Source organism: Mytilus californianus, unplaced genomic scaffold (genome assembly GCF_021869535.1).
Source record: "Mytilus californianus isolate M0D057914Y unplaced genomic scaffold, xbMytCali1.0.p SCAF_4, whole genome shotgun sequence".
Classification (NCBI taxonomy): Eukaryota; Metazoa; Mollusca; class Bivalvia; order Mytilida; family Mytilidae; genus Mytilus; species Mytilus californianus.
Genome location: NW_026262690.1, coordinates 103,158,107 through 103,184,396, shown reverse-complemented (window position 1 = coordinate 103,184,396; position 26,290 = coordinate 103,158,107). Strand labels below are relative to the sequence as shown.

The window sequence follows — 26,290 nt, the reverse complement described above, 5'->3', positions numbered from 1 at the left end:
TTGTGGGTTGTGTTTTACTCTCTCTTCAATTATTTATGTAGTTTTCGTAATGTATGTTTTTAGTCGTTTTTCGTCTTTTTGCCATGATGTGTATCCGTCTATCTGCGACTAATGAGTTTTCATTAACCCTTTCATTTATTCCGCCTCTTTCTTTGTTCTGTATACAAAGGGGATAGACATCTTGTATCCGCTAAACATATTAAACAACTTACTTGATTTCGATCAAACTTAAACTTTGCTATGACTTACGCATACAGTATTTGACTGCAGCCAAAAAGACCTTGCACAAATTGTGAAAAAATATACGTAATATTAACATGATAAATGTTTCAATTCTTTCACGAGAGATGACAAGCTAATAATTGTTTACCTTTATTTAATGATACTGCTTCTGATGAATAATGCTTTGTGTATTTGGTCCTTAAGTTATTCCAAATTAAAATATTTGAAGGAAATATGTCACATTTTATTTCACTTATGAGAGGTGTTTGTTAGTTTGGTGGTAAGAAATGTTTACATACCTATCATTGATACATAGTGTATTTAGATTTATATTTCGCAGACATTACTTTAAATTTGTTTAATTGAATGTCTACAACGAAACTGTCACTATGTATATTTCTCATCTGGTAAATCGCTGCAAAGTATGTTTACCGGTGCCGTGTGAATAACAAGTACTTACTTACCTAGTACATGACTGTATTTGATTTCGTGTGCATTATTTTCATGTCCATCTATTTTAATCACAAAACGAGATATGCAGTGGTGTTTCATCAGAATACATAAGATATTATATGTAACTTTAAGATAAGTATTTTAGGATAGAGGAATAAAGAGATAACGTGAATATGGTATTCACTATTTTATTGCACTTCATTTTCACTCATAGGACCTCATAGTGTAAATATTCACATGTAAATATACAAATTAATCACCCATTATATCATCCTGTTCATTCAGAATTTAGTTATTTTATAACATTTTTTATTAAGAAAGAAAGATACAAAAGCATAATCCTATCCTATTATTTTAATTAACTGGTATTTATTTTGCATTTTGATCAAGCTTAAAATTCATATTGTGGTAGTTAGAATCTGTGAAAATGACGCACATCGTAATGCGAGTACCTTAATAGCATCGTTTCTACTCTACATCCGTAAAAATCGAATAACTAATGTTTCTTTTTAATTATCCACATCTTTAGAACAATTTGACAATATTCCATCCTTCTATGCATTTTTAAAGATGCCTGTGAAATATTCTTTTTGCTCATTTTTAAAAGTCAACTTGTTGTGGCTGTCGCATGTGACGTTCCATAGATTTTTTCATTTTCCACTGGATTATTCATCTGTCATGTCTGTTGATATATTATGTGACCGTTATGTGTTTATCTGTATATATTTAGCTATGTTGAGACATTTACATAGGGGCAAATTATAAAAATACACATTGTTTTGTCTCTAAGAGAACCTGTAAGACCTCCGCTGCTCATTTTACAAAATAGGTGCAATTGGGTACTCGGTGCAATTTGGGAACTGTAACTTTAATTGCACACATATTACTCCATAATTATCTTCTTTTCTATTTCTAGCTTGCTTACTCAAAAGGTAACATTATCCACTGGGAAACATGTTACTTCGCCTCGTCTTTTCACTTACTCCTATATTCCGCGTGTATCGAAAATCCTTTTAAGAGTCTTGGCATTGGGCAAGACAGTGCTTAAACTACGACCCCCAGCACTCGTTTGAAAATCACCATGTATTTAACCTATCAATTTGAATTTATTAGTAATAATAACACATGATTAATTTCATGCGTCCAAAGCTCTTTCTGGATTTACCTTCATCGGGAACGTTCATCCCAAACGTTTAAAAGCCAAGGATTAATAAGACCTAAACAGGTGAAGCGCTATATGACAAAAGGGATGGTGAGGAAGTGTACTCATTGCCGCCTCCCTATTTTAAAATGTGAAGAATTGGAAAATAACAACTGAAATAAAATTTGTTTTAGACATGCATCTATAAGAACACTTGTATATATTTTAGAATTCATACACAAGATTCACATTAGGGCGCCAACACTAGATGGAGATAACCGTTTGCTTAATCAAAAATAAATATTATAGACTTTGAAAGGTTGAAATCAAACTTTAACATGTCAGTGCAGGGATTTTGGCAATTGGGAAGATTGCAGAGTACAATTAGATAATTTGCACTTTTTCCCGATCTATTTTATAAACCTATGTCTTTTCGTCTATAATAATTTGAATCAGAAAATGTACTAGTGATGAGATATCACATTATCCATAGTTGATAGTGGTGTTGTTTGTTCTATGATTATACCCAACGTAAAATTTGAATGAAAATTATAAATAAATATGATACATTAGAATATTAGCCGAATCTCGTAAATGGTTACAGAGAGACATATCAAGGGTGGGAATAGCATGAACTCCAAAAGTAGCGAGACAGGGTCAACGTCACCTGCTATCCGTGAGTCTTCACACCGAGTCAAAATTTAAAAATCGGGAAAAGAAAACAATCGGTTAAATTACAGATTAGACAACTGTATTGGCATCTAAAGATCACAGACCACTAAAACGTGTCGTTAGTGAGTTGGAACACCGACACATCGTATCGGTCAACCAATTCATGATGGTGATCATGAAAACAGTTAAATCGGAATGAACAACGTCGTCTCAAGTCAACCATTCTTACGGAGGCTGATGGAACAGAAGTTCGGGTTATCGTAATTGTAGTTTAACAAAAAAAAACCTTTAGTGTACAAACAAAAAAATTGTATCGGAAGTTATCAATCTGTTCCACTTGTCGTTATCATTACATATAAATTGTTCTTTTCACGGAAATATGAGTTTTACTCGCATTTCATTTTCAGTGACTCATGATGAGTATCTCGGCAACAAAATTTAATTGCAGTTCATTTTATAGTTGTCAGTGGATTGTATTTTGTACATTTCATTTTGTTTAAATTACTTTTTTTCTTGTTGATTACCTTTCATCGATTAATAGAATAATGAATAAAAAGTATCAAAACTCTGCCAAGTATCCAATTATATATTATAAAACATCCCCAGCCATACTTAATACATGTACAGTGTCATTTAAAGAATCAGAAACAAGAATCATATTGTTATCAATTTTTACCATGTTACTGGGACAAAATGTTGAACTATCACCACCGTTGTATGCCCATTGAAATTGTCCTTGATAATCAAACACCAAGATTCTGCCTGTCATATCTTCATCTAAAACGTCTATTACACAAATATTATCAGCAAATGTTATGATCTTAAGTGGCCACGTGAACAGTTTCTGATTGTTTATATCGTATTCATAGGTATGTTGTATATCACCGTTTTGGTTTAAAATCACAATTCTTCTGACGCTGTCGTCTGTTGACACATGTGTAGCAGGAATACTGTCAGTCAGCCCTACTATAATTTGATTGCTTTCTGTTACGTGGACACTTATAACATATAAAGGAGAAAAGATTTTGAATGTTTTCAATTCCCCATCGCTTGAGCAAATTCTTAAATAACTGTCTCCAGATGATACTAGAATTTCACCATTCTTTAATGTTGCCATATCATATATTGGAATTTCATACTCTTCCTCAACTTTAAGATCGTCTTCAATGTTCACTTTTTGGCATTTTTCCCCTGAAATACTTACAATAAACGCCTTGTTGGAGTTAATCATTAATATGTTAGTTTCATGTTCAATTTTTGTTGTGTGGATTCTGGCTAGTGTTGGATCAGGTACTTTGTAAAGACCACCAAACATTTTACTTATTTGACATTTAAGTATATTTCCAGGAATAAACTTTGCAGACTTATCAATTTCAATCTGCTCAATAGGTACTTCTGGTAAATTCGGATTAATGGTATCCTTTTTCGAGAAAATACTTAAGGCGTGATGAGACATTAATATTTTTTCCAGCTCTTCCATTGTTTCTTCCCCTTCGTGTCTAATATTTGTTGTGACATGAAGTTTTGCTTTAATTATTTCTCTTGTTGTATTCCATTCTGTTTTAGTCTGTGTCAAAAGTTCGTCAGAGTATCTAGTTACAGCCTCTTTTACTTCTTTCTCTCTCTGGCGAATCTTGTTCTTTAATTCTTTGTAATCTTTTTTCCTACCTGAAAGGAGCTTTTGTAGTTCGTCTTCATCATTTTGTATGGAATAAATAGAAGATTTTAAGTTATCCAAAAAACGCTTTTTTTCAAAAATGATATCATTATAAACATCAATGATTTTCTTAAACTCATGGTCTTTATGGGTCTCGATTAAACAATCCATACAAGCGGGTTTGTCACAGTCTTTGCAATATGCATAACATATCTGTGCACGGTGGATTCCACACAGCAAGTTTTCAAGATCCACTTTACGGATTGCATTGGCATTATCCTCACTTCCACAGTCTTTTAAGTTAATGATTTCATGTTCCTTTGATGCTTTACTTTTGCTATGAATCCTTGAAGAACAATTTTGGCACAAAAATAAGTCACAGTTAATACATTTACATGTGATTTCTTTGGATTCGTCACAGAACTCGCAAAGGTCTTTATTTCTAGTCTCCTCTTGCAAAGACTGCGAAAGGGCCATAATTCCGTATTGTCTTTCCCTTCCAGTGCATGCAACATGCAGGTACGTTTGAAAATGACTACAGGCTGTACGGTAGACAATTTTATAGGTTATACTACTTTAATGTGTTTTGAAGGTTACAAGAGATAATGTCGATTTTTATCAGTGTACTCAATAGATATTTTAATTACATCATAATTTCATATAAAGGCAACAGTAGTATACCGCTGTTCGAAACTCATAAATCGATAGAGATAAAAACAAATCCGGGTTACAAACTAAAACTCATGGGAAACGCATCAAATATAAGAGGAGAACAACGACACAACAAAAACACAACATTAAAATGTAACGCACACAGAAACTAACTATAATATAACAATGGCCATTTTCCTGACTTGATACAGGACATTTTAAGAAAAAAATGGTGGGTTGAACCTGGTTTTGTGGCATGCCAAACCTCCCGCTTTAATGGCAACGTCAAACACAACACCAAAACGACAACATCACATGACAGGACCACAATACAAATAAATGGGAGAACATAAAGAACAAAGAAACACACGAATAATAGCTAACAAAAGGTACTAGGCTTAAAATTCAATACGCCAGACGTGCGTCTCGTCCACACAAGACCAACCAGTGACGCTCAGATGAAAAAAGCTTGAAAGCCAAAAACAAGTACAAAGCCGAAGAGCACCGAGGACCAAAACTTCCAAAATGTTGCGCCTAACACGGCCAGGATTTTTTGCCTGGGACAAGAACATCCTTATTATTTAGAATAATTTATAATTTTGCAAACAGTAAATTTTATAAAATGACTATATAATAGATATACATGATAAAACCGAAGTGGGGACTAACTACAGAATAAAAACGGATACATTACATAAAACAACTTAATCCAACATCTAAAAATACACAGCCGAGTTAGCCAAAGCCTCAACGCACAAAGTGACGTCACATTTGAAATTCTAAGAAAACACACAAAGTGACGTCACATTTGAATTTGTAAAAATATTTCCCAAAAATAAGATAGGATTAGGATGGATTCAAGATTAGATTTGTAATACTGACATTACATTTATTAATAACAATGAAAATTACAATACTTATTAATATCAAATTGTGGTAGTAATTAGATAATTAATTGTATTATCTAGCTATGTCGGTGTTTCTTCTGAATCAAACTGTAAACCAAATATATCGTATAAATTTCGTTGAACCAAACTAAAATCTAATAAATGAAGGGGGTGATTAATTATATTTACCATAACACACGAATATCACAGAAAAGACGTTAAGACATTTGACAAAATCCGACGAGAATAACAAATATAACATCAAAACTAAATACATGAATTTGGGATAGCAAGGTACCGTGACACGTCTTATAGCAATGCGGTTTCACACTCAGCAAAACAGTCACAATCGGGAATAAGTCACGTTCGGTAATTAAAAGATCAGACGACGTAATGACAAACCACAATCTAACACGTGGTAAAAATGTCCTTAGTTAGTTTGGACAAAGACACATCGTATGGACAAACCAATTCGTGATGGTGTCCGTAAAATTTACGGAGTGTCATTTTTAATCTGTCCTCCTCATAACTTTGTTGGATCAGTTTCTGTGTAAGGAGCACACTCCTGTATATAAAGTCCGTATAGTGTGAACAAGCACGAGAATAACGTATCAATTGAGATATGTAAACACCATACGAAGAGGCAGAGGGTATGTTACTGCTGAGAAATGGGAAATTGATAATTGGGAAGTTTATCATAGATTTGAGTGTGAAGTCGTCCATCTGTGTCAATATTGAGGAAAAGGTCAAGGTATGAAGCAGTCCTTTTAGTATCAGTAGTATCCTTAATTTCAAGTTCACTGGGATATATGAGATGCAAGTATTGGCTGAAATATGGGTTATTCAATGATAGAACATCAATATATCGGAAAGTAAAATTAAAGAATTTCGCAAGGTGCTTTTTCTTTTTGTCTTTTAGAAGGTTCTGAATGAATTCTGCTTCATACAAGTACAAAAACAAATCGGCCATTAGGGGTGCACAATTAGTTCCCATTGGAATACCGACTGTCTGTTGAAATATAAATCCTCCAAACTCAACAAATATATTGTCGATCAAAAAGTCCAAATTTACCTCGGAATATTAGTCGTCGACCAATAAAAATCGTCGTTACAGACGAATTGCATTAGAATTTGAGGAGCAGGATTTAAATATACAAACATTTTAGTTATTGCATATATAATATATATATAATAGTACTTGAAATACTCCCTTTTCTACTAGACTGGCATACAGAGTCAGGTCTTTATCTTGCTTACTGAAAAGGTAACATTCCGTTCCTTCGGATTTTTAATATTGGTAATTACGTAGACCTGGATTCACTTTCACAAAAGAAATTTGACTTATCAGCCTTTATGGACTTTTTATGAATACTCGGGATTGGATAAACATAAAATGAACATTAAATAAAGAAAATACTTAGTTCAATCTAAAAAAGGAGACTATCTAATACACATCCATTACATACTAAACGAAAAATAGACAGCAACCAACTACAACCACTGAGTTACAGGAAATTTACCTCGGAATATTAGTCGTCGACCAATAAAAATCGTCGTTACAGACGAATTGCATTAGAATTTGAGGAGCAGGATTTAAATATACAAACATTTTAGTTATTGAATATATAATAGTACTTGAAATACTCCCTTTTCTACTAGACTGGCATACCGAGTCAGGTCTTTATCTTCCTTACTGAATAGAAGGAAAGCATGTCACCTCACCTGTAAAAATGTTTGGACTCCAAACCGATTTCCTGCACTCGTTTACAAATTCCCATATCTCCAAAAAAGTATAACAAAAATACTGAACTCCAAGGTAAATTTAAAAAGAAGGAATTCCATAAAAGTGACAAAATCAAACGTTAGACTTTATCAATCAACGGAACGAATGGAAAACAACTGTCATATTCCTGACATGGTACTAGCATTTTCCGATGAAAAGGTGGGTTAAACCTGGTTTTATAGCTAGCTGAACCTCCCACTTGTATAACAATTGTTTATTGTTCCTTTATATTGACAAAAGTGTTCTATCATTTATAAGTGTGTGGCTTTTTGACAAGTAATATCAACTGCAATATGAAAGTATTCTATAGATATGACATTTGTCAAACTATTCTATTTCAAAGTATAACATACCAACTTCTGTGGTGGGCATGGTTCATACCACATAATTCTGAAAGACGAATGCATGATCAATAGACAGCTCATGCCATGTAGAACATTAACTAATGCTGTCCCATGTAGTTAAAAAGTTTTATGTAGAAGAAACTTAATGAAAGTGTAAACATATTTTAAATCTTTATTTTCAATAACAACAATAATGCTTATCACATACAAAACATTGCACAATCAATGATTCAACAAAAATATTCTTACATGTAAGTTGTCCATGAAGGATATGTATCACCTGCTTTTTCATATTCTAACAACTAACTTTTTTATACATTACTCTCATATATGTAAATAACTGTCTTTTTAACAAATCCTACTATAATCCATTTACTATTTTTAGGTAATACATATGCCATAGGCCTAAAAATTAACAATGTGCATGTTTGAGTATACTAAAAATCATTATAATGAAAAAAAATGAACACAAAAAAGAGGTGCACAATGGAATTATATAACAAGATATAAGCCTTAATTTCACTGAAAGTGATTAGTCAAGAGTGAGAAGCTGTGTGGGGTAAGGTATGTCCTTATACATTATGCTATTGGAGAAATTAACTGGAAACACGAATTCTACTTAAAAATGAAATTAAAGGTATATAATGGCACTATGTTCTGAATATTTACTAATAATTTCCCTCAGTTAATTCACTAGTTTAAGAACTGTTTGTTAATGAAAATACAATTGTTATGATGCAGAACTAAGACAACTAACAGTTATTCTTGGTGTGTCACATCAAGGAACACAAGACAACTAACATTTATTCTTGATGTGTCCTATCAAGGACCACAAGACAACTAACAGTTATCCTTGATGTGTCCTATCAAGGAACACAAGACAACTAACAGCTATCCTTGATGTGTCCCATCAAGGAACACAAGACAACTAACATTTATTCTTGATGTGCCCTATCCAGGAACACAAGACAACTAACAGTTATCCTTAATGTGTCCCAAAAAGGAACACAAGACAACTAACATTTATTCTTGATGTGTCCTATCAAGGAACACAAGACAACTAACAGTTATCCATGATGTGTCCCATCAAGGAACACAAGACGACTAACATTTATTTTTGATGTGTCCCATCCAGGAACAAAAGACAACTAACAGTTATTCTTGATGTGTCCTATCAAGGAACACAAGACAACTAACAGTTATTCTTGATGTGTCCTATCAAGGAACACAAGACAACTAACAGTTATCCTTGATGTGTCCCATCAAGGAACACAAGACAACTAACATTTATTCTTGATGTGTCCCATTAAGGACCACAAGACAACTAACATTTATTTTTGATGTGTCCCATCAAGGAACACAAGACAACTAACATATATTCTTGATGTGTCCCATCAAGGAACACAAGAAAACTAACATTTATTCTTGATGTGTCCCATCATGGAACACCAGAATACTGGAATGTTTATACCCATGTACAATTTCAAACCATAATAAACAATACAATAAAGTCAAAAGTGATATTTAATTTTTATAAAAATAAGGAGATAAGGTATGATTGCCAATGAGTAAACTCTCTGCCAAAGTTCAAATGAAGTGGATGTAAGCAATTATAGGCAACTGTTTGGCCTTCAACAATGAGAAAAACCCAAATCATATAGTTGGCTATTGAAAGCCCCAACATGAAAAATATAAAACAAATCAACTAAGAAGACTAACAGCCTAATTTATAACAAAACAATTCACGAAAAACAAATATATGACAGACATGAACCAACAACAACCACTGAACTACAAGCTCTTGACTTTTTGTACATATATGACATGAATTCAAATCAATTACCAGTATCGTCCTTGTCGATGATAAGTTAAAAACAAACGCTCAACTGTCAGCAGGCAGCACATTTTTCTTAACACAATTAAAATGATCTTGACAAAAAATTGAATTTGAGAGATTGCAACACTGGGGCATTCTATCAAACGTTTTAAATTGTCACTTTTTTCCTTCACCACCCCTGCCTCCTTAAATAAAGAAAACAACCCAATGTCACTTATACCATTTCAATACATAGTTTCAAGATACAGAAGTAAATTTGAACTACAAAATCAAAATTAATTTGTTGCAGTTGTGCAAAGTTTGAAAATCAATGTTCAAAACCATAAACTCAAAGTAACACAAAAAATAAGCTGTTATTAAAGATCAAAGATATTAACATAGTTCAAACTATTTCACAATGCTTATAACCACCAAACACAGATTAAATTCGAATTTCAGTAGTCTCACTTTCACTGTTCTTGAGTTATGTTCCTTTGTAAATTGAAAAATTGTAGGATTTGGTGTATATTTACAAGCGGGGGCATCTGTGTCTGATGGATACATTCTTCATTTATTTGGGGTTCAAATTGAATCCAGTCACACAGTATAAATATAAGGAGATGTGGTATGATTGCCAATGAGACAAATTTGTAACAATAAAAGATTGATTGCAACTATACAAATATATTACAGTTTCTAAATTAAACATAAAAGCTTAATAATTGTTAAATTCAATTCTATTTTTTGCAAGTGGCAAGACCTTATGCAGGACATTACCTGTGATTAACTCAGACTTTTATACTTTAGTGCCTACCTAGATTTTCTGAGGAAGATGAATCAGGCCTTAAAACGATCAAATTGATGTTAAATAAAATGCTTGTTTTGGGCCCCTTTTTGGGTCCCTAATTCCTAAACGGTTGGGACCATCATCCCCAAAATCACACCCAACCTTCCTTTTGAGAAAAGTAGGGTTAGTGGGCAAAAATTTTTAATGGCACTACATGGATAAAAACCAGAGGATTCCAAATATCTGGCCAAAATTCAAAAACAAGAGGAGCGAACATCCTTAAGCTGTAGCCTGTACAGATATACATGTACCACCATTAAAAATAGCATTGAAAGTATATATCTGATTACTAATCACTGTGGTTACACTTTTCAGTACTTGATCCCATAGTTCTAGTTGTGTATTCTTTAATTTATGTTGTTGGTTTGTCTCCTCAGCTATGTATACCTAGTGTAACATATCCTTGTATTTATATGATTGAGAAAAACAAATTATCTAAATTACTGGTTGATAGGTGATCTGTCACTTTCAATGGCATGTGGCAAATAGAAAATATGTCTATCAGTTATAGAAGATCTTTCCCCAGGGCTATTCTATTAAAATAGATATGGGAGGATAGAAAGGGACATTCAAAAATCCAACTCCCGCAATCAGAATACTTTTTTATAGTTGTTTTACATACATCAAATGGATATTCAACCAAAGTAACCCATGACCCACAACCTATATATGACAATATGGTTTTCTTGAATCCGATAATAAACATTCAAAGGTATTTTCCATTTCATGTAAAACAATTTTCAGGCACAGATCCAGTATTTGATGTAAGGAGGAGCACTCTCTGAGAATTAGGAGTAAGAGGACCATATTTTGACAAAAATATTGGCTGTAATTTTACCATTAAATTACATTTTTTTTCAGTTTATGTGGGGTGCACAATGGGTGCTCCTTGTCTGAATCCGCATCTGATTTTGATTATCTTCAGTTTCTAAAAGCTCCTGACAATGCAGCTTTTCTAATGAATTCTTTGAGAATACATTCCTCCAGCTGACTAAATGCTTCAGTTTGTGTTACAGCAGTCATATGATTGAGTGCAAAGCGGAAACAAAAATCTTCCAATTCCTGAAAATACAAATATATATAAAATATATTTCAAAATAGTTTATTCATATGTGGTAAGGAAAAATTAAAAACACATTAACCTTTCACTTGTATACTGAACACAACAAAATAATTATATTCCTGCTCAATGACGTTAACTAACTTTTCAGTAAACAGGAAGTGGAACACAGAAGGAACAGAAAATGTGTCTCAAGGTATGGCATAACCAGATAAAGCTATATGCCATATTTTATACTTGTAGATGCTGTGAAGAATATGATATAAATGTTTTACAGATAGAGGAGCAGAGGTAATCAGGTATACCCCCTCCTTCAGGGCTTGGGTATTAAATCAAACATATCCTTTAAAAAATGTTTAAAAAAATTTCAAACCATATTATCCTTCAAAAGACTAGTAAAAAAATTCAAACAAGGTGATACTTTATAATGGATTTTGGTTACATAAAAAAATTCACACATTTTCAAATTCCGGATTTTAATGAATGTCCATTATAAGATTATTTGTTTCAACAAAAAAATATAGACCAAATTACATCTAATAAGAAAAAAAAAACAGAAATCATTTTTTTTTATTTTATACAGAGAAAAAAAATCTAATATGTCTTTTTTCTTGATAACATATTTTCATCTTTTTATGTCATGTTCAGATTAAATTTTTATTTATCGGTGACTTGAGAAATAAGAAAAAAGAAAAAATATAGTTCATACCTTAGCTTCAAATTTAATAGCAGCAGCATACAACATTGCGACATTGTCTGTTGTCATTCCTTTTTTGATGATCTGTTCACACATTTTCTTCAATATTGGTTCACAGTATGCATTGGCTAAATCCAACAAACCTAAAATTATAATATTCTCCTGAAACATCTATCATGTGCATAATTCTTTTATTGGCTTGTCACAAATATGGTATGGTATTAAAATCATATGATACTTTAGATTTCAAAAAAAAGTTGAAAATGTTTTATATTCTTGAATAGCTAAGTTTTGCTTTAAAACATGTGTATATCCTTTATCTTAGCAAAATCTCCAGAAATATACTTCTATTGAATTATTGTCTTCCTGTACTTGAAATTACTGATAGCTTTTCCGTATGCAGTCAACTAAACCACAAGACCTCTTGTTAGAACTTCGTCAACCACACAGCCGAAGTGCAAGAGGAAAACAGTTATGAAAGAAAAGGCAAATAAACGTGGAAGTTAGATAGTGATAATTGATTCTGAAAGAAAAAATTTAAAACATAAAATCATTTAACAACTGTTATGGCAAAGTTAAATCAAAAATAGAAATCCATGAAAAACATAAGAAACAAGTGAAACTGCAAGCTACTGCTCACTGATGATACCCCGCCACAAGTGGATAATTTTAATAGTGTAAAAATATGTAAGTGTTCGGTAAACAGGAAGTTGTTGACTGATGAATCCGAAAACGCATCACACGGTATAGCTGACTTAGATAAACGGATGGACGGACGGACGGACAGACAGAGGTAAAACAGTATACCCCCACTTTTTTAAAGCGGGGGTATAAAAAACATCACTATATGTCTGTCATCTCATTTATTTTTCACTTGCTCCATAGTTCTGTGTTGACTCACCTATTGCTTCCTCAGGTTTCAGATCTACTCTGTCTGTATACAGGTATCTAAGGAAAGCTTTGTATACTGTATAAGTGTACTGACTAATTTCTATAACTCTGTAAACAAAAATTGTAATATCATTTTTTACTGGTTTTCTATCAACAAACTTGTTTTTCTAGAATACTTACTGTTGATTCATTTTATTCTTCAAGGGGATCAATTTTCATGGATTGAGGAAAAACTCTATTGTCAAGGAATTGATTACATGGTTTTAACAAATTCTAAATACATGCTTGATATTGAAAATTATCGTCAGAAACTAAGGGTGCACATGATGTTGTCAATGTAAACATCAACAACATCATAGGCAAAATAGCAATAAACAGATTATCAATGGTCTTTCAAACTCGAGGATGTTTCTCAGCTACATCTCATCTCAGGGCTGTCCCCCTTCGATGAGATTGTAGCTGAGAAACACCCTCTCGTTTGAAAAACCATCAATCGTCTATATTTAACCAATAAATCAGTTGAAAGATTATCAATGTAACAGGTTAGTTAAAAATTCGTAAGGGTTCCGCGGAACCCAGTGTCTCGCCTACTTTTGCTGTTAATCGCAGGCTCAACAAAAATGAGGAAAAAAATTAATAAAAATATTCCTCTCTATACTATCTTTTGATTGTAAGTAGCTTCTGTCCAAGTTTGGTAAAAATCCAGGATAGTTTATGAATCTAATAAATGTTTTAAAAACTTAAACTGCAGACTGTATGTAATGTTAACTGGAAGAAAAACTAAGTCCATTTATAAGTAAAATATGGAAAAAATGGAACAAAATTTTAACAAAATTACCATGTAGATACTAGCTTTTAATCATAAACAAGCTTCTGTCCAAGTTTGGTACAAATCCAGGATAGTTTAAGAAAGTTGTTAAAATTTTAAAAACTTTAACCACAGAGTGAATGTAATGTTAACTGGCAGAAAAACTAAGTCCATTTATAAGTAAAATACGGAAAAAAAAGAATTTTTATTATACAAAATTTCCTTCTGGATACTATCTTATGGTCATAAACAAGCTTCTTTCCAAGTTTGGTAGAAATCCAGGATAGTTTAAGAAAGTTATTAAAATTTCAAAAACTTTAAACACAGAGTGAATGTAATGTTTCCTGGCAGAAAAACTAAGTCCATTTAAAGGTAAAATACGGAAAAAATGAAATTTTTTTTTTACAAAATTTACTTCTGGATACTATCTTATGATCATAAACCAGCTTCTTTCCAAGTTTGATAGAAATCCAGGATAGTTTAAGAAAGTTATTAAAATTTCAAAAACTTTAACCACAGAGTGAATGTAATGTTTCCTGGCAGAAAAACTAAGTCCATTTATAAGTAAAATACGGAAAAAATGGAATTTTTTTTTTACAAAATTTACTTTTGAATATTATCTTATGATCATAAACAAGCTTTTGTCCAAGTTTGGTAGAAATCCAGGATAGTTTAAGAAAGTTATTAAAATTTCAAAAACTTTAACCACAGAGTGAATATTTGTGGACGCCGCCGCCGACGACGACGCCGACGGAATGTAGGATCGCTATGTCTCGCTTTTTCGACAAAAGTCGAAGGCTCGACAAAAATGTAGAATATTTTAGATTGGATTGTTTTATATTTATAAGTGAAACTTGTGAATAATCAGTAGCAAAGTTCTTTGGATGAACTCTGTTTGTATAAAACACTTACTGTTTTTCATCTTCTTCCCAGCAAGATTGAAACATTGAACTGAAATGGTCACATCTGAAAAACACACACACATACAGGAATATAAATGTATATGTAATGCAGTTTTTATAAATTAAAGAAAAATTTTCAGCAATACTCAAATACAAAACATGATCGTTTCTGAAACTTTTTTTCTCAATTGGTTTACATGAAATCATATTTTTGGTTTGCTTACTCTCAAATAACATTCCACATTCATACTTCTAGACTGCTGAACAATGAAAACAACACTTAATAAATGTCATGCGTCCAGACAGCTTTTCTGGATTTGTCGTCATCAGGAACGCTCAAAGACTAATATTTGAAAGCCAAGTATATAAAAGAACCGAAACAGTTAAGCTAAGAACCGTGACAATTGAAGAGCTATATGACCAAAAAGGACCTAAAAATAATAGCCAAATCCATCTAAGGTTTACTTTTCTTGAGGGAGCTGAAACCCTTGTTCCTTTATAATTTCTATTTAGGAAGCAATGAAACAATGCGTTAAATGAGCCTCTTGTAACAGAAAAACATCTAAATTCTATTCTCCCTGAGGGTATCAACAACCCAGTAGTCAGCACTTCTGTGTTGACATGAATTACCATTGATATGGTCATAGTTCTAAATTAACTGTTTATAAAACTTTGAATTTTTTAAATACTAAGGCTTTTCTACCTCAGGAATAGATCACCTTAGCAGTATTTGACATAAAGTTTAGAAATTTGGGGTCCTCAATGCTCTTCAACTTCATACTTTATTTGGCCTTTTCAACTTTTTTTGATTTGAGCATCCCTGATGAGTCTTTTGTAAACGAAACGCGCGTCTGGCGTACAAAATTTCAATCCCGTTACCTATGATGAGTTAATTCTATATAAATAAAATTGAGCATGGAAATGGGGAATATGTCAAAGAGACAACAACCCGACCAAAGAGCAGACAACGGCCGATCTTTAATTATAATGGAAAATTATTTGACTGCAAATTATATATGATTTTGTCTGCATAAGAATTCATACTTATGGTCACAAAAGTAACTTGTAAAGTGTATACTTTAAATTTTTCATGACATTGGTCAATTAAATTCAAGCTTACATACAACATAGAAATTATTAAAATTTACCTTATTTTTAGGATGGACTTGTGGACATGAATTAATCTTCCTTCAACTGAAAACTTTAAATCACTAGTCACCTGTCATGATAAAAAAAGACTTAATGTTAACTTTCAAGAGTGTTTTTGCCTCTGGACATTTAGAAAATAAAATGCTTCGCTGGGGCGCAGCTTGATACGACCGCAGAGGTCGAACCCTGAACAGTTGGGGCAAGTATGGACACAAAATTCAAGCTTGATACAGCTATGACTTTGGATTGTCATTAAATATTTGACACAGCATAGGTTTCTGACACAGGATGAATGTGGTGTAAGAACTGGAAAAAATTTAATTTACCTATTATGGTGGAATATCCATAAACTAAATTGTTTGTTAATTTCAATATATCAAAGAATATGTAGAATTCAATGTTTGATGTAATGTAATAAAGTTGAAATTTGGACCGTTTTTGTTCAATGTGGACCAATTTGGTAACATGTATAAATAATCAAAAATCTAAATACATGGGAGCCCATTTAAATACATCATAAAGGTATTAAAATAGAAAGTGACATCATAGTCATGGCTAAAAATAAACAAAAATCCTTAATCAGCAACATTTAAAGTAATATCTAAAAATAAAATTCCTTTGTAACCATAAAAGCCCATTTAAATACATCATAAAGATATTAAAATAGAAAATGACATCATAGTCATGGCTAAACATAGCAAAAAACCCTTAATCAGCATCATTTAACAGTAATATCTAAAAATGGAAATTACATCATAAAGGTATTAAAATAGAAAATGACATCATAGTCATGGCTAAAAATAAACAAAATCCTTAATCAGCATCAGCAACATTTTATAGTAATATCTAAAAATAAAATTCCTTTGTAACCATAAAAGCCCATTTAAATACATCATAACAGATATTAAAATAGAAAATGACATCATAGTCATGGCTAAACATAGCAAAAACCTTAATCAGCATCATTTAACAGTAATATCTAAAAATAAAAATTTCTTTGCAACCATAAAAGTAAAATAGAAAATGACATCATAATCATAGCTAAAAATAAACAAAAATTTTTTTTATTGGCAAATTTTAAATGGAGTTTATTATACTAAAACAATAAATTTGCAACCATAAACATGATAAAACCCCATTTAAACACATCATAAAAGTATTAAATAATTCAACTACATCATAAGGCTATAAAAATAGAAAATGACTTCATAGTCAAGGCTAAAAGTAAACAAAAAACCTTCATCAGCAAAATTTTATATTGGCAAATTTCCAATGAAGTTTATTACACTAAAATTGTTGGCAAATTTCCAATGCATTTATTAACAATAAAGTTATTGGCAAATTTCCAATTTACATAATTTAAAAGCAGTGTAGATGAGATATTTAAATGAGTTTGAATTACCAACCTTACACTGCTTTTAAATAATGTTCTTTACTCAATTATTTGTCTATTAAAATGGAAACCCTTGTTTTTTAACATTTTTTCCCCTTATTCCTTAAACATTAGAGCCATAACCACCCCCCCCCCCCCCCCAAAGCCAATTATTACTTTCCAATGTAACCTAAATTTCCAATATACATAATTTTAAATTTCAATTCCTCATGATATATAACCGTATCATTATTATTTTCTTTCATATATAAATCTGAAACAACCATCTTTAAATGGAAAATTTTAAAGAAAAAAAAAGGAAAAAAAAAAATCCTACCTCCCACACATTTTTTCAACCCCCTTTTGATTCATCATCCCCCACCTCAATCACAACCTTCAATTTGTGGTATGGTACATTGCAATACAATTTCACAGAGATCCATACACTTGAACACAAGTTTTTGTTGCAAACTAAAAAAATCCTTATTTTTGACCAATATTTGGCCCCTTATTCATAAATGTTTGAGCAATTAACCCCAAAACTCAATTCCTACTTTCTCTTCGTGATAAAAAATAACTAACTTAAAATGTAAATTTTAAACAAAAAAAAAAGGAAAAAAAAAATTACCCCTATTTTGACCCCCCGCCCCCCTTATGATTCATCACCCCAACCCCCCTTTCCCCCCAAACCAAGCTCAATAACAGCCTTGCCTTTGTGGTATGGTACCTTGTAATACAATTTTAGAGAGATCCATACACTTGAACACAAGTTATTGTCTAGAAACTAAAAAATGCTTATTTTAAACCCCTTTTTAGGCCCCTTATTACTAAACGTTTTGGGCAATTACCACAACACTCAATTCCAGCTTTTCCTTTGTGAAATGGAACCTTGTAGTAAAATTTCAGAAAGATCCATACACTTACACACAAGTTATTGTCATGAAACTAGAAAAATGCTTGTTTTTTGCCCCCTTTTGGCCCCTTATTCCTAAAATTTTGAGGCAATTAACCCCAAAATCAATCCCAGCATTGACCCTTTGTGATATGGAATCTTGTGGTACAATGTCAAAGAGATCAATATGCTTACACACAAGTTATGTCTGGAAGTTACAAAAATGCTTATTTTTGGCCCCTTTTTGGCCCCTAATTCCTTAACTGTTGGTACCATAACCCCCAAAATCAATCCCCACCTTCCTATTGTGTTATTGAACCTTATGGTAAAATTTCATAGAGATCCATTCACTTAAACTAAAGTTAGAGTGCGAAAACCATTGTGTATTCGGACGACGACGCCGGACGACGACGACGACGACGACGCCAACGTCATACCAATATACGACCTCAAAATTTTTTTGCGGTCGTATAACAACAATCAATTAATCAATCAATCATGTTTTTTGGGTGAAATATTGACATTCAAAAGTCTAATATCTAAGAAATAAAGAGGAGATAATGTTTGGACAGGCATAATACTGATTTTTTTCTGTGTTTTAACCCATCTTTCAGCACTATGGTCTATTTTGTGGCAACCAATTTTTATTTGGGGAGGAAGCCGTATAACTCAAAAATTGTTTGAAGACTGAAAATCCTTTTACATGATAATTAAAGAATTAGTAATATTCTCAAAATGGAAAACATCCTGAGGCTTTGTTAGTTCTCTCAAAACTGAAATTCTAAGATGCACCTATAGTTGCTAACATCCTCATCATTTGGACCCAGGTCGATAGTTGTCTCATTGGCAATTATACCACATCTTCTTATTTTCATACTAATTAGTAAATTATAAACCAATCTTTAATGTATATATGAACTAGAGGCTCTCAAGAGCCTGTGTCGCTCATCTGTATTTACTGATGCTTTGGAAATCATATAAAGTAAGGTTAAAATCATAATTAAAAGTATTAGATATTAGATATTATAATGATATCTAAGATAATAACAAATAAAATGCTTCGCTGGGCGCAGCTTGATACGACCGCAGAGGTCGAACCCTGAACAGGTGGGGCAAGTATGGACACAACATTCAAGCTTGATACAGCTCTGAATTTGGATTGTGATTAAATATTTGACACAGCATAGGTTTCTGACACAGAGTGAATGTGGTCTAAGAACTTCAATTTTTAAATTTACCTATTATGGTCCAATGTCCAAAATCAAAATACATGGTTAGATTCAGCATATCAAAGAACCCCATATATTCATTTTTTGTTGAAATCAAACAAAGTTTAATTTTGGACCCCAACTTGGACAAACTTGAAAACTGGTCCCATAATCAAAAATCTAAACACATGTTTAGATTCAGCATATCAAAGTACCCCAAGAATTCAATTTTTGTTATAATCAAACTTAGTTTAATTTTAGACCCTTTGGACCTTAATGTAGACCAATTTAAAAATGGGACCCAAAATTAAAAATCTAAAAACACGGTTAGATTTGGAATATCAAAGAACCCCATATATTCAATTTTTGATGAAATCAAACAAAGTTTAATTTTGGACCCTTTTGACCTCAATATGAACCAATTTGATAGCGGGCCCACAAATAAAAAATCTAAATACATGGTAAGATTCAGCATATCAAAGAACCCCATATATTCAATTTTTGCTGAAATCAAACAAAGTTTAATTTTGGACCCAAATTTGGACCAACTTGAAAACTGGGCCAAAAATCTAAAATCTAAATACATGTTTAGATTCAGCATATCAAAGAACCCCATATATTCAATTTTTGTTGAAATCAAACAAAGTTTAATTTTGGACCCCAACTTGGACCAACTTGAAAACTGGGCCCATTATCAAAAATCTAAACACATGTTTAGATTCAGCATATCAAAGAACCCCAAGAATTCAATTTTTGTTAAAATCAAACTAAGTTTAATTTTGGACCCTTTTGACCTCAATGTGGACAAAGTTGATAACGGGGCCCAAAAATCAAAAATCTAAATACATGGTTAGATTCAGCATATCAAAGAACCCCATATATTCAATTTTTGTTGAAATCAAACAAAGTTTAATTTTGGACCCCAATTTCGACCAACTTGAAAACTGGGCCAAAAATCAAAAATCTAAATACATGTTTAGATTCAGCATATCAAAGAACCCCATATATTCAATTTTTGTTTAAATCAAACAAAGTTTAATTTTGGACCCTTTGGACCTTAATGTAGACCAATTTGAATACTGGACCCAAAATTAAAAATCTAAATACACAGTTAGATTCGGCATAACACATAAATAACTGTGGTCAAAGATTTTACAAATCTAATGCGCCATACTGTGCAATTAAAGATTACTTCTTGAAATTTTTCAATATTTGAAATTTGAAAAAAAAATAATATTTGAAGAATAATTCTTTTTAATTTCTGAAATCTGAAATGAGAAAAAATTGACCCCCACAATTTCTTTAAACCCCCCCCCCCCCCTTTTTTTCCCCCAAAAAATTCTTTCCCTCAAGATATGGTCATAATATCTGAATTCAAATTTCCAATGGAGTTTGCAACCATAATTACCCATATAAATTTACCATAGTGCTAACTTAATCTATTTTATAATAGAATTTAAAATATAGTGTCAAATCTTTCATATGGATTTTGTTGTAAAAAAAAAAAGATGCAACATTTGCAGATATTTTTACTGGTCTTCCTTTATAAATATGCATTTCTTTAAACATAATTTAAAAGCAGTGTAAGGGAAGTAACCAAAACGTTGTATTTGGATTACCTCCCTTACACTGTTTTAAATTATCTTAATTGTTCATTAACCATTACTTTATACATAATTTAAAAGCAGTGTAAGGGAGATAATTTCAATGATGTATTTGATTTATCTCCCTTACACTGCTTTAAATTATGTTTTGTACTAAAGTATTTGTCCATTAACCAGGACAACCTTGTTTTTCCCCCTTTTTTGCCCCTAATTCTTAAACGGTTTGAGCCATAACCCCCCAAAGCAAATCCTAACCATCCCTTTGTGGTATGGAAACTTGTAGTATAATTTCAGAGAGATCCATACACCGTTCCACAGTTATTGTCTGGAAACTAGAAAAGGCTTATTTTTGGCCCCTTTTTGGCCCCTAATTCCTTAACTGTTGGTACCATAACCCCCAAAATCAATCCCCACCTTCCTTTTGTGGTATTGAACCTTATGGTAAAATTTCATAGAGATCCATTCACTTAAACTAAAGTTAGAGTGCGAAAACTAATGCGTCTTCGGACGACGACGACGCCAACGTCATACCAATATACGACCATAAAATTTTTTTTGCGGTCGTATAAAAACTGCAAAATTTTTGTAAAATTACTAACTCAGGGGCAGCAAAATTTCAGGGCAGATAAATCTAAATCTGATGAACATTTTTGCCACCTGTCAGATTTGCTCTTAATGCTTTAGTTTCAGAGATATAAACCAAAAACCAAAAACTGCATTTTACCCCTATGTTCTATTTTTAACCAAGTCGGCCATGATGGTTGGAAGGCGGGGTCATCGGACACATTTTTTAAACTAGATACCCTTATAATGATTATGGCCAAGTATGGTTAAATTTGTCTCAGTAGTTTCTGAGAAGAAGATTTTTGTAAAAGATTACAAAAATTTACGAAAAATTGTTAAAAATTGACTATTAGGGGCAATAACTCCAAAAGGGGTCGACTGACAATTTTGGTCATGACAACTTATTTGTAGATCTTACTTTGCTGAACATTATGGCTGTTTACAGTTTATCTCTATCTATAATAATATTCAAGATAATAACCAAAAGCTGCAAAATTTCCTTAAAATTACCAATTCAGGGGCAGCAACCCAACAACAGGTTGTCAGATTTGTCTGAAAATTTCAGAGCAGATAGATCTTGACCTGATAATCAGTTTTACCATATGTCAAATTTGCTCTAAATGCTTTGGTTTCAGAGATATAAGCCAAAATCTACATTTTACCCCTATGTTCTATTTTTAGCTATGGTGGCCATCTTGGTTGGTTGGCGGGGTCATCGGACACATTTTTTAAACTAGATACCCTAATGATGATTGTGGCCAAGTTTGGTTAAATTTGGCCCAGTGGTTTCAGAGGAGAAGATTTTTTTAAAAAGCTAACGACGACGGACGACGACGACGCCAACGGACGACGGACGCCAAGTGATGAGAAAAGCTCACGAAGGGCCAGGTGAGCTAATAAAAGAGGATGCAAGTATATGACAATGAGGTGATAACTCAATGATTTAATGTAATTTGTTTACTTACTGGATCATCGAATGACCTAGTAATGTCATCTAATACACTAGCACCTTTCTGTCTATCTGAAATCAAAAGTTTGTTCTATTATCAAGTCTTCATTTCATTTAGAAATATAGATTTTTGTACTTGTCACATATACTATCATATTTTCTAATATTTAATAGATTGTATTAATAAAGGATAATTTTAGATAAAATATTAATATTATTGCAAAACATAATATAAAGAAAAATAATTGTTAATTAGTATAACAGAATGTAACAAATCGAATATAAAAGTATTATTTCAAATGATAAATCATGGCATTACTGTAAGAAAAATTCAGTCTGATTGAGAGAATTTGATTCTACACCAAGAAAAAATTAAATAAGTCATATCACTATAAATGTGAAGATTACAAGAAAATGAAATTAAAATGTCATTGTCAATTTTTTTTGTACCATCATCAGTTATCTTAAATATTCTCAATGTATGTCATGTATAAAAGTACATATCCAGAAAACAGATGAATACATGCCACTATTTTCAAAATTTAGAGCCAAGAAAGCTAGCATCTACTGTACATGTTTTGCCAGTAATGGATTGTGCATTTCTTAACATGAAGTAGTGTTTTAATCAAAAGACTTTTCCCACCACCAAAAGTTACACTGTATATCTGCCCAGATTTCTCTTGGATCAACCAATTTTTATATGATAATACTTTAGGCTATCAATTTTTTTCAGTTAACATTTTTTTAGAAAAACAACCCAAAACCCCTAAATGTGATATCAGTATCAATTGTTTAATATTTTATCACATTGTATTAGCTTTGAATTTTATCTATATGTATACAAGTGTGTTTTTTTTCCCATTTTAAACGTTAGTTTTAGGACAATGAACCTTTAGTCAAATTGTACATATATGGCTGCAATTTCGCCTTTTTATCTAAGGCAGCAAAAAAAATAAAATCAATCAATCAGTTCTGTTGCAGTGTTTTTTTTTTAACCTTTTTTAAGGTCAAACCATTATTAAACCGAAAGCCACAATTTCTATATTGGAACAAGTAATTTTCTTTCATTTATACATTTTTGGCTTTCAAATATTTGGCTTTCAGCGTTCCTGAAGAAGGTAAATCCAGAAAAGCACTTCAGATGCATGAAATTTATAACGTGATGTTTTCATTTTTTACAGCACTTGGTCGATACCTCTGCTTGTGGAGTATCAGTCCCTGAGGGTATCATCAGCTCAGTAGTCAGTACCTTGGTACTGACATGATTTATGACTAACCTTTCTAAAATTGTCCATTTACAAATCTTCAAATTATAAAGAAACTAAGGTTTCAACTCCCTCAGGCAAAGTTGACCTTAGATAGATTTGGCTATTTTTTTAGGTCCTTTTCGGTCATATAGCTTTCAACTGTTTCGGCTCTTATACAGTCTTGGGTTTCAGATATTGGGCTTTGAGCATTCTTAATGAAGGTAAATCCAGAAAAGTGCTTTGTGTGCATGAAACTTATTATGTGTTGTTTTCCTTTTTTAAATGTCATTCTTTTTTCTTTACAAAAATATAGTGAGACATCTTAATGCTATAAAATAATAATCAAATTTCAAAATGTGTACTTTCAAATGCTTTATGCTAAACTTTATTACTTTTTTTTAAACAATTTTCATCATTTCAAATCATTACAAATCAAATGAACCATAAATAGCATTTAGTAGTATTCTTTTAATGACTTGCAATTGCACATGGGAAAGAAAAGAATATCATTTCTGTTTACATAAAATGTTTTGAAATACAGAATTATTTACTTTATATGACTGATTGCTGGTTGCTTAACATCCAGTGGCAAATATTTCATGCATGTTCAGGACGATATTTACTTTATAAGATAGATAACTAACAGATAATAAATGATCCCTTTCAGGATATTTGGTAGAATATGCAATCATAATCATGGTAGTTGTGAATTTTTCTGCCTTTAACCCATTAGAATAACCTATAATCATCTTTCCTAGGAATCTTTCTTTCAAAGTTCATTTTCCTTATCTTTACAGAATCAGTAGCCTAATATCATATTTACTCAAAATTTATATGAAACTACAGTTACTTTCACTTCAAAATTTATGTTATCTGACAGAGTGATATATACTTTGAATAAATAAAAGAGGAAACAGTGAAGTATGTAGTAGATGAAAATTTTGTTTTAATTCTCATTAATGATGAGATTGTAACAGAAAAATGATCAGTTATATTTAAAATATCACCACCACCACATAACACAAAAGGACACACAAAAAAATGTTTCAGAAAGATTTTTCAAATATTTTGGCAAAACATTTAAAAAGTAGAAGTGCAATTAGCTTATGTGACACACTATAATGAGTTTATATACTTCCATCACTTATATGTGGCACGGTTTGCAAATACACTAATGAAAATTGACATTGACAGAAGAAACAATTTTTGTCCAAAATACATGTTTATATATTTAAACCATGTTTATTTCAACAAAATAATAATTATTAGGAATGCCTTTTAACAAATTTTAGGATTCCATTTTGGCAATTTTACAAAAGTTGTATCAAATTTTAAGAATAGAAAGTTCTAGCAAGTTCTGCAACCAAAAGCAGACAACAGCCAACACTGAAAAAATATTTCATTTAATGCTGATTGAATAAATGAATGGTTAGGAATGAGAAAGAAATAAATATATCTTAATTTAACAAAAACCAAACAAACTCAAAAGTTGTTAGTTACTTAACAATGTCAATTAATTTGATGCATATCCTACCACAGAGATCAGGGTTATCTGCAATCAAAGTTTAATTCACAATGCATCTTAGGTTAAAAATATAGTGTGATCTACAATAACAGGCTTTCTCTGTTCCTTGATCTGGAAGCAAAAATGCTGTTATACACAATTAAATAAACCTATAGCTAGATCTAATGTTAGATATGGTCAAGTTGACCTGCTTTTGATGAAAGTCATTGATTCACTAACTCATAATCCTGCAAAATTTTTACTGTGATAATGTTGTGAAATTCTATGAAAACGTATGCAATAAAATGCTCTGCTGGGTGCAGCTTGATACGACTGCAGAGGTCGAACCCTGAACAGTTGGGGCAAGTATGGACAAAACATTCAAGCTTGATACAGCTCTGAATTTGGATTGTGATTAAATATTTGACACAGCATCGGTTTCTAACACAGAATGAATGTGGTCTAAGAACTTAAAAAATTTTAATTTACCTATTATGGTCCAATATTCAAAAACTAAATACATACACGGTTAGATTCAGCATATCAAAGAACCCCAAAAATTCGATTTTTGTTAAAATCAAACTAAGTTTCATTTTGGACCATTTGGACCTTAATGTAGACCAATTTGCAAATGGGACCAAAAATTAAGAATCTAAATACATGGTTAAATTCAGCATATCAAAGAACCCCAATATTTCAATTTTTGATGAAATCAAACCATATCATTATTATTTGCTTTTATATATAAATCAAAAATAACCAACTTAAAATGGAAAATTTTAAAGAAAAAAAAAAATGAAAAAAAAATCCCCCCCCAAATTTTTTGAACCCCCTTATGATTCATCACCCCCAAACTCAATCCCAGCCTTCCCTTTGTGGTATGGTACTTTGCAGTACAATTTCAGAGAGATCCATACACTTGAACACAAGTTATTGTCTGGAAACTGTAAAAATGCTTGTTTTTTGGCCC

The 26,290-nt window shown here is 31.9% G+C and overlaps 1 protein-coding gene across 2 annotated transcripts in view; it reads right to left on the bottom strand.

Annotated features, from left to right (window-relative positions):
- Nucleotides 1-7,968: 7,968 nt before the first annotated feature.
- Nucleotides 7,969-26,290, bottom strand: part of LOC127738938 (RCC1 and BTB domain-containing protein 1-like) — a 34,019-nt gene continuing 15,697 nt past the window's right edge. Inside the window, exons 10-16 of one of the 2 annotated variants that reach the window (XM_052250437.1) lie at nt 25,351-25,368; nt 22,586-22,641; nt 15,980-16,050; nt 14,842-14,895; nt 13,132-13,229; nt 12,243-12,373; nt 7,969-11,535 (exon numbers count right to left, since the gene is read on the bottom strand). In XM_052250437.1, the coding sequence (XP_052106397.1) occupies nt 11,395-11,535; nt 12,243-12,373; nt 13,132-13,229; nt 14,842-14,895; nt 15,980-16,050; nt 22,586-22,641; nt 25,351-25,368 (569 nt within the window). In that variant the 3' untranslated portion in view covers nt 7,969-11,394. The remainder of the gene's footprint in view (nt 11,536-12,242; nt 12,374-13,131; nt 13,230-14,841; nt 14,896-15,979; nt 16,051-22,585; nt 22,642-25,350; nt 25,369-26,290) is intronic. The other variant, XM_052250439.1, reaches the window with a different exon arrangement.